This window comes from Eleutherodactylus coqui, chromosome 3, assembly GCF_035609145.1.
Source record: "Eleutherodactylus coqui strain aEleCoq1 chromosome 3, aEleCoq1.hap1, whole genome shotgun sequence".
NCBI lineage: Eukaryota > Metazoa > Chordata > Amphibia > Anura > Eleutherodactylidae > Eleutherodactylus > Eleutherodactylus coqui.
Window position 1 is genome coordinate 96,398,058 of NC_089839.1, and position 15,438 is coordinate 96,413,495.

Sequence of the window (15,438 nt, forward strand, 5' to 3'; positions counted from 1 at the left end):
TTGAAAACGGATCATTAAGCAGAGTCCCAAACCCCCTGTTGTGTGTCCCCCCTCCCACCTTTCCCTCGTCAAACCTTGTCCACAATTTGTAATCTGTTTTATTAATATTGCTAGTACTACCTATTGCATAGAAGAATTTAAATAAAATTGTTTTGTTTTTTTTAAACTAAACTTATACTTTTATGTTAAAATAAAGCACAGGTATAAATTATTTCGTTTGTTTGTGACGGTAGTCCCTGTCAGAGCTGGTCAGGGGTCTGATAAAACCCTGCAGTTTTGACATGCCAGGGGTCGCCGGCGATCATGTAATCGCGGGTGTCCCATGCTGGAAACTGCAGTGCCACGTCCTGCATTCTCTATATAGCGCTCATGAAAGACCAGGACCAAGCACTGTATATTTAAGGTGCTTGGTCCTTAATGGGTTAAGATTAGAGATGCGCGAGTATACTCGCTAAGGCACATTACTCGAGCGAGTAGTGCCTTAGCCGAGTATCTCCCCGCTCGTCTCTAAAGATTTTGGGGCTGGTGCCGGTGAGTGCTGAGTTGCATCTCCCCTCCGTTCCTGCCCGCTCTCTCCCGCCGCTCCCCACCCCCCCGAATCTTTAGAGGCGAGCGGGGAGATACTCGGCTAAGGCACTATTAGCTTGAGTAATGTGCCTTAACAAGTATACTCGCTCATCTCTAGTTAAGATCTTAAGCAGTTTAGCTATCCAGACAAAACAAAGCTTCACATTCACTTAGTTTACAACAGTTTATCAAATGGATGAAAACTAGGACATGTCAATAGCCATACTACTTCCTTGCAATACAAACCGTAGTGCATGATTGTATATTTATATCTTGAGGGCTGTTCCGGATATTGGGCAAAATTTTCACAATTTCTTTAACATTTCCGCTTATTGACATTATTCCAAAAACCCACCTAAATCATCAAACTGAGCTCCAGACCTTTTTTGCTGACTTGTACCATCACTGTGATCCAACAAACTTCATATTTTCACATTGTTGTTTATGGCCACCGGGGAGTGCAAAAACCATCTCCTACAATGCCCTACTGCTAGTTACTGATAAATGCACATTAACGACTGTAGAAACTGTCATTACAGAATGTGAAGGCACTGAGCACGCCGGACTGGTAAAACAGCAGAGAGTACAGGACGTAACTATTCGCTACCAATGGAGAACTACTAGGGTGGAAGAAGAGACCACAGGTAAAGCCATATCTCTGCAAAACAAGTAATTTTGCGATATAAGGGCTCCCACGCACTTGCGTTTGCGTTTTTTGTTAACGCGATTGTCAATGGGACTTTTCAATGTTAAAAACGCAACGCACCAAAAACGCAAGTTGCGTTGCGTTTTTAACATTGGAAAGTCCCATTGACAATCGCGTTAACAAAAAAAACGCAAACGCAAATGTGTGGAAGCCCTAAACGTTATTACATGTTATAACTTTCAATTTAAGTTGCCGGAATACCCCTTTAAACAGCTTTTCTTTTTGGTGGACAGGGATCTGGTGTTTTCAATGACTTTTGCTATACTCAACTCGAAAAAATATATCGTCACTGCATGTCTACAAAACATTCCCTATTTAAAAAAAAATAAATTTTAATAAGTGACTACATTTTTTTGCCATGCCCATCTTCTTATTTTCACTGGTGCATGATGCACCCAACATAAGAGGTGCAAGTCTCTTCATCTATATTAGGGTCATCGGGGCTCCTCAGTGCACCTATACAGAAATGTATGCCAGGTCCAATCGGGTGTAATTTATATTAATAAATAAATACGTCAGCCAAGAGACCCATGTCCCTCCCAACGAGCTATACACCCTTTTTTGGGAAACCTTGCAAAAAAATTGCAAAAGCTGGAATAAAAAGTGTCCTGGTGCCATTCAGTCAGGTGAACTGTCTGGGCTCTCTCTTTTTCGGTCTCTTCAGTGTACAAAGCATCATATGTACCCTGAGGCCGGATATACCCAGTCAGAGCACACATCGTTCGAACAAACTTTTTAGACTGCCTATGATCAGTGAATCAGCAACTCTGCACCTGTGTGAATCTTTTGACTGGACGGCATAATAATTTGGGAAGTATTGCGGCACGTAGTGCGTGAGCATAAGATGGTGGGACGGTTGTAGCGGGCGTGTTGCATAAATACTATGAAGGAGGGTCGGCCCAGACAAGGGCAGCCAATGGATCCAGAGTAATGAACATTGCATGTGGTTGCGAAAAATTGCCATGGACCAGTAGTGCTGGAAGTTAATGCGGTGTGTGCTAAAAAGGCTGCGATCGTTTGTTAAGAGCAGAAAAAAAACGTAAAACTAAAAAGTATATGGGCATTCTTATGGGCACAAATGCAATACTGGGAAATCATTTGCAAAAATATTGGAGTAAGAAAACCCTACAAATAGCAAACATAGATAGAAATATGCCACAGAAAAAAACTGCTGACGTCCAGTTGTGAACATACAACATTGCAGACTGGTACAAAGAGGTTTTACAGCCTCCAGTGAAACAAAAAGCCATCACCTTGTTATCACTATAGTAAGCAGGAGATAGAGCTATCTGGTTACTGGACAACCTCCCCCTATACTACCAACTGTGCTAGAACAATAAAACAGTCAGTACTGTACTGCTCCTCCTTTGCTGCCACGCGTTTGTTGTTGCAGAGGATGTCTTCGGGAGTCCACTGACCACTGCAGCCAATCAGAAGCTGCAGTGTCACCGTTCTGAACTCCTGGCATCATGGTGCTCCGGATGTGAGTGATGATGCCAGGAGAACTGACAGCGACACTGCAGCAGCTGACATCAGTTACCAGAGCGATGGATCATAGCGGCAAAGAAGGGGTAAGTACTGATCTTTTTCTTATTTTAGCACAGTTGGTAGAATGGGAGGGATCTTTAAAAAAATACTTTAGGGAGTCTGTGATTAGCATAGTAACATGCAAAAAGTAAGATTTTGTTTTCAGTAAATACCAGACCCTAAGCAGCTGTATAAAACCAGACCGTGAGGTTTAGATCTCGTTCTTTCCTCTTCTGAGTAAGGCGAGATTACCACTGCACATAGATGATCTAACAGTTGTGGGCATCTCGCAGTACGCAGAAGAGGATTTCAGAGACCGCTAGATAATCTGAGTGAGCAGATGAGATGAAGGAACCCCACACACCATGCTCACCAAGTTCACACCGTTTAATAGCTTGATTTTTAGGTTTGTGAAGTGATAACCTCCAGAACACATTTCATGTAAAGACATGAGCATTTTAAGGCATTTTGAACAAGGATCTCAGCATGTGCTGTTCAAAGTGAACGTGGGGAAACGTCCTCCCACCTGTTGCTGAAGCTTCAGAAGCTGCTGCTGTTTCTCTTGCAGTACCTGGAGCTGCTGTTCGGCTGAGGCCATTGCATGGGAGAGCGACTGTAGAGCGACCTGAGCCGCAGAACTCAGAGCGGTCGAGGCTTCTCCCACCGTACCAGCAGACAAGCCGCCCACTGCTGGGGTCACGCCGAACGTACTCACTGGCATAGGGCGAAAGAAAACACAACGGTGTAAATAAATGGAACTTTGTGCAGAAATAGTAATCATACAGTTTAGTTGCACACATACACTTTAAACATAAGGCTTTGTGTACACACACAGTAGACATCTATGGCAACTAAAACATATCTGATCCATACACCTGAAAGATTTTCTGTAAGTCTTACTCAAGCGAATAAGCACTTGCAGAAATGTTTACAGCTAATCTGTTTGTGTGACACCTGCAAAATTTTATGCAGTAGTCAAGACCACAATAAATGGAACCATGCAGAATCCCATCCGCCCATGGACAGGAGGTCTTAAGATAGATGGATGGATTACACGATAATTATCACTCAAAATTCGTTTAAACTATATCTTTTGAGCGATAATCGTTGCATGAAAAATGCTACCATCATTAGCTTTTTGGCAGAACGATGATTTTTAGTTCAGCATAACAAACAGTTTGGCCAGCCAGCTGATAGCAGGGACCGCACTCTGATTCTCCCCTGGAGCACTGATAACATTGGTTATTAGCTGCTGTCCCAAGGAAGAACAATAAAGCTGTATATAGATAACAGACCACCTGCTGTTATCTGCATACAGCCAAGGGAGCTTCACTTAAATGCAAATGAAGCTAATAAGCTACTAATCAGGATTAGTGCACATTGGTAGCTATCCAAAATAATCACTCAAACTGTCTTTTGAGCGATAATCTTTGCGTGTAAATGGGGCTTCCGTCACAGATCATTGTCTACTGTGAGCCGAGGCAGTCACTTTACATCAAGCTTTTGGACACAGGACTACTACCCAAATTGTCACAACATATTAAAGAAATATTGAGGTCTCCTAGAAATTTCCCAAACATTTGTCCCCCTTTTAAATATCCCCTTAAAGTACAGTGAGCCTGCCGAAAATTCTGTTTTGAAAGCATTTTGGTATCCTATAACTGGCTTATTAAAAGTACATAATTTCTAAGAAAATTAAACTCCCAAGGATCTGCAGTCAATACACTAATAAAAAACATTGCCATAATACGAAAAAAAGGTAAAAAAAATTGTATATACCGGTAAACGTACTTGCATCGTCCCTCTCAATTCTGGTTCCGTCACTTGTGGAAACGCAAGTAAAGTGCAAAGGCTCCACTTCTAACAACCCAGTGAGAGAAGTGAAGCTGCCCTCTGCGGCGGTGCTGCTGTTCACCTTCCCGCTGCCTGTGAGGAAACAGATAGAGGTGTTCATAGCCAGTACTATGGGCCCCAGGACGTTACTTCTCGTTGCTTGCCGTCAGGTTAGCGGTCAGACATTGTGGCTTGGCCCATAGAACTCCACAGCGCTATATTTTTAGTTACAAGCTACAGCATTGATGTAATCGTGTCATAGGAAAACCGCACATGGCCAGAGAGCCTCACAGAGTGCTTTCCGATGCAGAATCCACACATATGTACACGGCCTCAGGAAAATACAAGTGGAGACTATGGCTTATGTCTTCTGATTCGTAGAGATGATCAGTGTAGTAAAACAGTACTGACTGTACAAAGCACATCAACTTGTCACTAAAGTCATGGCCAATACACCAGATTTACTGTTATAATTTGCATATTCCAATATTTAAAGCAGCAAAGAGCATGTACTGCTAAAGGAACCTGTGATGTCCCCAAAGCGCCATAAACAAGGTCATGGTGCTGTTAGGGAAGTTGACAGGCAGCCGGGTGATGCATTTTCTTACTCACTTGCTCATTAGTTTCTGATGCTGGAGCACGCACAAATATCTGACTCTTTTCAGATTGCCGTGCGCACACTTTACGATACAAGCCTACGGAGAACAAGCGCACAGCACTATGAAAGCAGATTTTCCTGCACTGTGTGATCTAAGTGTCAGCGCTGGATCGCAGAAACAGGCGAGTATTTAAAAAATAAATAAATAAAAAACATCACCTTGCGCCCTGCCACAGCCCTTTAACACCACCATAAGGGATTCTTCACATCGGTATATCCGTTTTTGCACACAACTCAGCTCAACGTATTTGCACTATGAAGGAGTCTTGTGTGTTTATCGGCCTAATTTACCATATGTTTTGTGGTTGGCGGGCATGTTCATTTGAATGTGATGGAGGAACATGTCCCAATTTAATCTAACGGGTTCCAGATGTTTTTCCTGCAGTTTTGCGCAGTGTTTCACGCAACCCCTTATGCATAAAGGGCGCATTTCTGCACCCCCTATATACATCTCTGGGGGCCTTTCGTGCGCAAATGAACAGGAAAATGGAGCATGTTGTATTTTTTTCCCGTGCAAAAACAGGAAGTGTGTATGAACACATTGATATCAAAGGGTTCTATTCTCTGCATATTGAGTGCATAAATCTTACGTGTGCAATACGCCCGTGTGAAGGAGCCCTAAAATGACAGGTTCCCTTTAAGAAACAAGGCTCTTTCTAAGTTGCTTAGCTATAGTCACATCACAGCAAATAACTTATTTCAATGGTTAAGAAAAAAAGCCTCATGTATGGCACAGTTCTAATACAAAGTCAACATCTCACATGACAACCAAGCAAATCAACTTATCTTCAAAGCTGCGCTGGATAAATGAGTGTTGGAATCTGGTTGGTTTCTACAGACAACTCCTGCTTTCTTACAACCAATTTTAAACATGAAGGCCCAGTGTGGAATGAAATCAGCATTCACATCAAGGTGCTCACAGCATCTTCAGGCTCGTGCAAAATATACAATTAGCCAAATAAGCATTTTCTTGTTCGCTGGCCGACTGTACGCACATTTACACAGGCAAATGTCTGTGCCTGGAGTCAGTTATGACAACACTGAGCACAGGTCTCTCTTCGTACTATTAGGCTTCCCAGTTTGCTATAAACACACCATATAAATTTGCAATGTACTAATGATGCATAATAAAAACTAAAGCGGAGAACGCTGCTGAACTTCCACCTACCCCAAGATCACACCGAGCACCAACTGCTTTAACTGTACACAACAGATTTGTCAATAGCATATCTGACATGTATTTACTAGAGGATAAACAGTAGGGATCAAACGCCAACACAGAGCCGTCTCTGGCAAACGTGCCAGATGATATTCACAAGCATTAACCCCATTTAATGGGACTAATCCATGGCTTTTCCCCCATAAAATTGGCAAGAAGAGTTCCTAGCGCAATTTGTTTTTGTTTCCAAATCATGCAAACGGAGTATCAAATACCCTATTCCCCTACGTTGGATGCAGAATGTTTGGGAATTTGATGAGGATGTGAGCACCAAACTGGCAACTAACTCTTCACCACATTCTGAATATATCACGAAGCCTTGGAATTCTAGCGCGCCGTCCTGAGCATTTAAAGGAGTTGTCCCGCAAAAGAAAGTGGGGTTATACACTTCTGTATGGCCATATTAATGCACTTTGTAATGTACATCGTGCATTATGAGCCATACAGAAGTTATTCACTTACCTGTTCCGTTGCTAGCGTCCCGTCGCCATGGTGCCGTCTAATTTCAGCGTCTAATCGCCCGATTAGACGCGCTTGCGCAGTCCGGTCTTCTCCCTGGTGAATGGGCCCGCTCGTGCCGAAAAGCTGGTCCTCGTAGCTCCGCCCCGTCACGTGTGCCGATTCCAGCCAATCAGGAGGCTGGAATCGGCAATGGACCGCACAGAGCCCACGGTGCACCATGGGAGAAGACCCGCGGTGCATCGTGGGTGAAGATCCCGGTGGCCATCTTGCTAAGGTAAGAAAGAAGTCGCCGCAGAGCGGGGATTCGGGTAAGTACTAAACTGTTTTTTTTTTTTTAACCCATCCCTTGTGTTTGTCTCGCGCCGAACGGGGGGCCTATTGAAAAAAAAAAAACCCGTTTCGGCGCGGGACAACCCCTTTAAGAGCACATTGAAGACAAAGGTGTGCCAGGTGGTAGTATCCTTGAACATAAGCTAAACTGGCTGATTACATTCGAGTAAGTCCAAAGTGTAGGCAACGTGTGATTTTATTTTGCTACATTACACAAATTGGCAATATTCTACAGGTTTTTGTTATGACATTACTTACCTAACAGAACATCTGAAAGGTCAATTTCATCAGATTGTATTCCAGAACTACTGTTGTATATGTTTTTACATGAGGAGCCGCTGACTTCCAAATCAAAGAGTACTGGATCAAAAGGAGAACTGTACAGTCCATATCTACAACAGAAAGACATGGAATCGCCATAGGTCAAATGTCAAAAAAAACCAAAAGCCTCCTATTTGCACAATCTTCTAACAAAAGTTTATTACTGCTAGGTAAGAAATTAACCGGACAGCTGAAGTAATCTATGCTGCCAGCAACCAGCCCTCCAGATTCAGTATTAAATTCTGTCCCGGGGACGAAGAAAGGGTATATATTATTTGCAGTTCTCTGCTGTCCCTCCAATCCCCCAGCTCCAGGCCACGTTTTCAGCCGTGCAAGGAGGCGGATGCAGTCTTCAGACTACCTAAGCCCTGCAGTGTATTGGTAATGTTAGGGCCATTTACACGGGATGCTTTTCACACAGAATTCGTTCAAACAAACAAAAACATGCGATACTAGTTACATCAGACTGCAAATACATTGCTTACTATTCACTTTTCATTGCTCACCTTCAACCAGCATAATCATCGCTGGATCACTGACTTTTTGTTGTGTGTAAATGTTCCCCGCTCAGCGAGAAGTCAGTGACAGTCAGCATAGATTTACACGGGCGCTAACAACCTCAGGGGTAACGTCAGTGCTTGTGCAATTGTTAGGCAGACATCGTCCCATGTAAACACAGCATTAGACTACTACTAGTCTATGCAATACAAATCAACACAAGTGGTCCACATCTGAACATTAATGCTATACTTCATGGCAAGCGGTTCAATTGTCAACTATAGTGCAAAAGCTACAGTATTTTTGGCTGGTGATTATTACTCCACTAGTAAATTAGGAAATTATAGTACCAATGTTTCTGATCCCCAGACAGCGCACACACAGCTCTACTACATCCCCATCCTGATCCCCAGACAGGACACACACAGCGCTCTACTACATCCCCATCCCGATCCCCAGACAGGACACACACACAGCGCTCTACTACATCCTCATCCTGATCCCCAGACAGGACACACACACAGCGCTCTACCACATCCCCATCCTGATCCCCAGACAGGACACACACAGCGCTCTACCACATCCTCATCCTGATCCCCAGACAGGACACACACACAGCGCTCTACCACATCCCCATCCTGATCCCCAGACAGGACACACACAGCGCTCTACCACATCCTCATCCTGATCCCCAGACAGGACACACACACAGCGCTCTACCACATCCCCATCCTGATCCCCAGACAGGACACACACAGCGCTCTACCACATCCCCATCCTGATCCCCACACATTAAACGCACACAGCTATAGTACATCTATCCTGAGGTGCAAACATCCCACACAGCTCTGATACACCACGCCTGATCCCCACCCACCACCCCTGATCCCCCCCCCACACCCCTGATCCCCCCCCACACCCCTGATCCCCCCCCACCACCCCTGATCCCCCCCCACCACCCCTGATCCCCCCCCACCACCCCTGATCCCCCCCCACCACCCCTGATCCCCCCCCACCACCCCTGATCCCCCCCCACCACCCCTGATCCCCCCCCCACCACCCCTGATCCCCCCCCACCACCCCTGATCCCCCCACACCCCTGATCCCCCCACACCCCTGATCCCCCCACACCCCTGATCCCCCCACACCCCTGATCCCCCCACACCCCTGATACATCCACATCCCTGATACATCCACATCCCTGATACATCCACATCCCTGATACATCCACATCCCTGATACATCCACATCCCTGATACATCCACATCCCTGATACATCCACCCTGATCCCCCCACATCCCTGATACATCCACATCCCTGATACATCCACCCTGATCCCCACACATCCATGATACATCCACCCTGATCCCCACACATCCATGATACATCCACCCTGATCCCCACACATCCCTGATACATCCACCCTGATCCCCACACATCCCTGATACATCCACCCTGATCCCCACACATCCCTGATACATCCACCCTGATCCCCACACATCCCTGATACATCCACCCTGATCCCCACACATCCCTGATACATCCACCCTGATCCCCACACATCCCTGATACATCCACCCTGATCCCCACACATCCCTGATACATCCACCCTGATCCCCACACATCCCATACACAGCTCTGCTACATCATGATTCCTTCATTTCATCCAGCAGGGATGACAATCAGCATTGCAGACTGCTACATACACTGATTGGGTGACCCTTGACCCCTCCCACACAGGTGACTGAACACGACTGTGATGTCATCACAGGTTCTGGTAGCTTCTGCCCAGTTCTGTAGGTGGCTCTTTGGGTTGGTGCTTATCCAGTATAGAGTACTTTCTACCAAACTCCATTATGGCTACTCCCACTGCAGTGCTGGTCACGTGGGAGTGACGTCACCGCAGGTCCTTCAGCCTTCCAAATCTCTGAGGTGGCAGTAGGTCGGTGTCGCCTGTCAGGACTGCTGCGTTGTGTCTGAGATAATAACTGCTTAGTTGTATTCTAATTTTGTTATTTCTGTCCTCCCCTTCCAAGAGCCTTAACTTTGTTCTTCTGTCAGCATACGTCAGGAGATGAAGGGGACCTGTGATGACGAACTGTCGTGATCAGGGGCGGAGCTTGTGAAATACTCACAAGAATAACCAATGTAGGCAGCACCATGCAGGAATCTGCATTAGTGGAAATACAAACGTCGTCTTTTATTCATTACAGCGCCATGCATAAAGAAACTTGCAACGCTTCGTCTGGCACAGCAGACTTTACTTGCAAGTGAAGTACTCACAAAACAGACAAGTGGTCGTTAGCACTTTAATTGCAGTATACCTGCTCTGATTGGTCAAAGCTGCTCATGTGATCAACATTGGCCAATCAGATCAGTGCAAAGTGTACATTAGTTAGAAAATTGCTGCAGCCATTTGAACTGGTAGATTGCAGGGATGGCAGAAAACAGCAGCATGCAATATGGTTTATAGTTTTGCCCCAAAACTGGAGGGTTGCTCTGACAATCTCAGAATCGTTCAATCGATTTACAAATGTAGTAAATAAGTATATTACCTAGTCTGAAGTAGCGCCTCCATAGGTGTAAGCCGGTCCTGCAGCTGTCTGGACACAGCTGTAAGCAGTGATGCGCAGGCAGTGCTACAACCAGCCAAATCTTCATCCTTAACATAATTTAACAAGACAAAGTACCAGTAGACCGCTCCTGAGGTAATAAAGAAAAATATATAAAACTGGAACGCAGACTCCAAAGACTACAGCTATTAGACACACTGTAAGAAATACCGCACATACCTCCAGTTGCTGCAGAGGGAAGGTAAGTCATGTTTTCCAGCAAGGCTTTCAAAAGAACAAAGCCAAAGCCTTGTTGATTTGGATCACATTTTCCATTGCTTCAAAAAAAAAAAAAAAAAACATCAAAATATGTTAATGTGTCTGTAACAATCCCTCACCTCCCAATGCCCAATAGAAAATAAGGTTCACATTGCAGGAGTGTTTCCCATATAGATGTGCTGTATACTCATCTGCAGTATATGATCTGTAATGTGAACCTTGGAATCCAGTTTGCACTACTTTACAAAACACTTTCTCAAAGCCGTTCAAACTCATTTTGATGAACTAGAACGGCTACGATGCCTGCCCTCTGATTTGACAAAGGCTACACTGTTTATCGCCGATTAATTCAACCACAGCCGTTAGTTTAGGCCCATCCCTGCCAAGGGACAAGTTGTACGTTCAGTTACTTCAGTTGCAGCTGCAACAGGCTGCAATTTGCTTGATTGTGCACCACCTATTCACCAGAACAATTCTTGACATCCACCCTTTCATTGGATGTTTTTCTTCAATCATACCATTCTTGGTCTCCTACTCCTGACAACATTGCAGAAGAAAACTCCACAAGGTTGGCAGTTTTTGAAATCCTGGCCCCGGCTAGGCTAGAACATGACCAGGCCTCACTCGAAAGTGCTCAGATTGCTGAATTTTCTCAATGTGGATTGACATAAAATGATCCATAAAAAACTTTTTGACTTGATATATTAGACAAATTATCCTCGATACAGGGAGGCTGCAGTCATGAAAGTGGCTGAGGTCTATAATAAAGTGGCCATTCAGTGTGTTAGGGCTTATTCACATGAACGCATTTGTGCAGCATATTACACACTCAAAATTTGCACACAATGAATATAACCCGTTGATTTGAATAGGTTCATTCACATGAGCATATTTTGCGTGTGCATATCAGTTGCACAGAAAAAATATGCAGCATGTTCTGTTTTCGTGCATAAGAGAAAAACATTTTGGAACAGTGTTAGCCAGTAGAGTAAAATGTGATTGTTCTCAGCGAGAGAAACCAAGTGATCTTATAGATATGATAGCTTTTAATGGCTAACAAAAATACATGACAAGCTTTCGCACCTACTCAGGGTTCTTCCTCAGACTTAAGTGGAATAGATCAGAAGAGGCATACATTATAATATATATATATATATATATATATATATATATATATATATATATATATATATATATATATATATATATATGGGTATGTATATATACATACACGCATACATATAAAAAAAAAGGCACAGACATGGTGTGATTAATTTGCACTTAAAACAATATCAGGACAGGATAAGTAGAGGAGTAAATACTTAAAGGGGTTGTCCCACGGCAGCAAGTGGGTCTATACACTTCTGTATGGCCATATTAATGCACTTTGTAATGTACATTGTGCATTAATTATGAGCCATACAGAAGTTATAAAAAGTTTTTCACTTACCTGCTCCGTTGCTGGCGTTCTCGTCTCCGTGGTTGGCGTCTAATTTTCGCCGTCTAATGGCCAAATTAGACGCGCTTGCGCAGTCCGGGTCTTCTGCTCTTCTCAATGGGGCTCGGTGTAGCTCCGCCCCGTCACGTGCCGATTCCAGCCAATCAGGAGGCTGGAATCGGCAATGGACCGCACAGAAGAGCTGCGGTCCATGGAGGTAGAAGATCCCGGCGGCCATCTTCACCGGGTAAGTAAGAAGTCACCGGAGCGCGGGGATTAAGGTAAGCGCTGTCCGGTGTTCTTTTTTAACCCCTGCATCGGGGTTGTCTCGCGCCGAACGGGGGGGGGTTGAAAAAAAAAAAAAAAAACCCCGTTTCGGCGCGGGACAACCCCTTTAATTAGTCCACTGATAAGGATGTGAAAGTTGCATACCCTAGACAAGTGTGACTGTCTGAAAACCATATTTCCAGACCCTCCGCTTCTGTGCTACAGGAAACCTCCAAATTTAAAAGAACTGTATAATCAGGAGTGCATTGCCCTCTGACACACAAAAAGGAACTTATCCCTACAATATAAGGAGCTGTAAGACCTGCTCACATGTACGGACCACGGACAGGATACAAATGCCCAACACACAGCAGGACTATAAGATGCCTGGGACTTTCACATGTTCTACATCTGATGTTGTGTACCTGATCCAGTGCAGTAAGTGTCCTGTTGGGTGTCTATGTTGGGGAAACCGGACAAAAACTGAAAGCCAGGATGAGACCGCATCAACACACGATTAAAGAAAAAAGACAGAATTGGCTGTGGCTAGGCACTTCTCTAGTCACAGATACAACATAGAACACTTGAAAGTTATTATACTTAAAGAGAATTTTAGGTCCCAACATCACAGAAGAATTTGGGAATACAAGTTTATAACCATCTTTGATACTGTTGAAAACTGAATGAATCTTGGAGGTGGTCTTTTGCATCAGTGTGTGAGATATGGGAGTATTTACTGTTCTGCTCATCCCTTTCTGGTATTTATCTAAGTGATATTAATCACATCATGTCTGTGCCTTCTCATCCTCTCCTGTAATTCGTTTTAAGCGCATGTATTTTTTGTTAGCCATTAAAAAGATATCAAATCTACAAGATTATTTGGTTTCTCTTATTGAGAACAATCAATCACACTTGGCTGTACTGGCTAACATGGTCCTAAAAACTTTTTTCGTTTAAAAAACCCCCAAAAAAACAATACAAAAACATTGACACACACAGGTGCGCGGAAGAAAACGCCCATCGCAAAAACACGCAGTGCAAATGCACATATAAATGGGTTTACGCCCGTGTGAAGCCTGTTATAGTAAAGTAACCGACAAAACTTATTGGTGATTACTTGTAATAGCTGAATGTAGCACAAGGCATACATATCAACCGGTCACACCGAACCTCTGGAAGGAGATCTGGTTGTTACAGAAAAGGAATGGACACTGGCAAAACTACTTGGATATGAAAAGTAGTCAGTCAATCTTGTTGAATGCCTGAACAAACCTTATGCAGAGCGCCAAAAAACGAGCACATTTATGAGCAATACTTCTTCCTGCTTCAAAAAAACACGTGCGCACAATATCAGAAAGACATCTTCTAGTTTTTGACAGCAGGCTCTCCTTGCCTTCCCGCAAGCTAGAAAACAGGAGGGAAAAAAACACCACATTAGTTACAGAAAAGGAAACCTGTAGAAATAGCAGCGAGTCACTTCAATAACTTCACATAAAGACATTAGGTAGCTAAAAAAACAGTTCTATGAAAAAACCTTCACTCTTAACTCATCTATAGAAATTTAAAGATAGAATATGAAGAACGACTGCAAAATTCCACTAAGCTCACACTGATCCAGTGTGCTGTATTACAACTGGCAATCCTCTAATGACAACAATGCCACTTAGGTGGAGCTCACACGCATATAAAAAAAAACAGCGTTTTACCAGCGTGTTGTGCTTTTGTGATTGTGTATACATGCACAACACAGCGTTATCTCACGCATGCTGTCATGCACTAGCTCCCTGGTTACTTCCTTTCCTTGTTTTGTATCCTAGCAACATGCATATAAAAGGCCGCACTTACGCAATATAATTGTGTATGTAAAGTGTTTTCATACACATTTAATAGAATAGGGCTCCATCGCTCGTAATACGCAGGTAAAGTAGAACATGCTGTGTTCATTTTTTACGCACGTATTCTATGCAACGAATATACACAAGTGTGAATGGTTCAATAAAAATCAACGTATTTTCCTTGACTCCATTTACCATGTATTATGTGCACGAAATACCCAATGAAATTAAGCTTGTGTGAGCCTGGCCTTAAGTCGTAAGCACACAATGGCTTATCTTAGGTCATGTAACAGATGTCCTAATCTAAGGACAATGTGACAGATTTCATGCTAAATTTTTTCATAGCACCTTTTACAAATAATGTCTAAAAAATAATTATGCATTTGCCCTTTTGACTATGAAAAGCCATTTTTTCTCCTTTAAACCTGGTAGGTAAAAAGTTCAAAGAGAAGAGAGAACAGCGTGAAGTACAGAGGTCTACTGTCAAATTATATATATCACAATACCTGCCCGGTCCATTAGAATGTACACCAGCCAGCCAACAAAGAATATCCAGAACCAAACTCTGTGCATGTTCTGTAGCCAATGTATCAGCTGCCTTCTTACAGAGGGTGTTCAAAAGCTTCTCATGAAAGTCGGAGAACTGCAGCATGGCACACCGCTGGACCCTAAAGCACAGTAACACAACAAAGAAAATGGAATTCTTCATATGAAATACAGCAGAACAAGTTCCTGCCCAGATATCACAGACTAAACATTTTTATTCTTCACTCTGAATTTTACCTTTCATTGGCGAGTCTGTATATCTTAACCAGCTGAATTAATGAATGGGTTTTGGCCAAAATGTGTTTTCCCCATGTTGGTTTCACACAGTATTTAATAAAGGAGAAGTTTAGCACTGTATGATCTTTCCTATTTCTGTCACATTTAGAGTGTTATGCCATTA

The 15,438-nt window shown here is 43.5% G+C and overlaps 1 protein-coding gene across 5 annotated transcripts in view; it reads right to left on the bottom strand.

The window, feature by feature from the left end:
* Positions 1 to 15,438, bottom strand: part of BIRC6 (baculoviral IAP repeat containing 6) — a 240,121-nt gene that overhangs the window by 174,511 nt on the left and 50,172 nt on the right. For 4 of the 5 annotated variants that reach the window (XM_066595893.1, XM_066595890.1, XM_066595889.1 and 1 more), the window contains 7 exons: positions 14,999 to 15,160; positions 13,930 to 14,061; positions 10,914 to 11,011; positions 10,677 to 10,824; positions 7,561 to 7,694; positions 4,580 to 4,726; positions 3,327 to 3,514 (listed from right to left, as the gene is read on the bottom strand). In XM_066595893.1, the coding sequence (XP_066451990.1) occupies positions 3,327 to 3,514; positions 4,580 to 4,726; positions 7,561 to 7,694; positions 10,677 to 10,824; positions 10,914 to 11,011; positions 13,930 to 14,061; positions 14,999 to 15,160 (1,009 nt within the window). The remainder of the gene's footprint in view (positions 1 to 3,326; positions 3,515 to 4,579; positions 4,727 to 7,560; positions 7,695 to 10,676; positions 10,825 to 10,913; positions 11,012 to 13,929; positions 14,062 to 14,998; positions 15,161 to 15,438) is intronic. The other variant, XM_066595891.1, reaches the window with a different exon arrangement.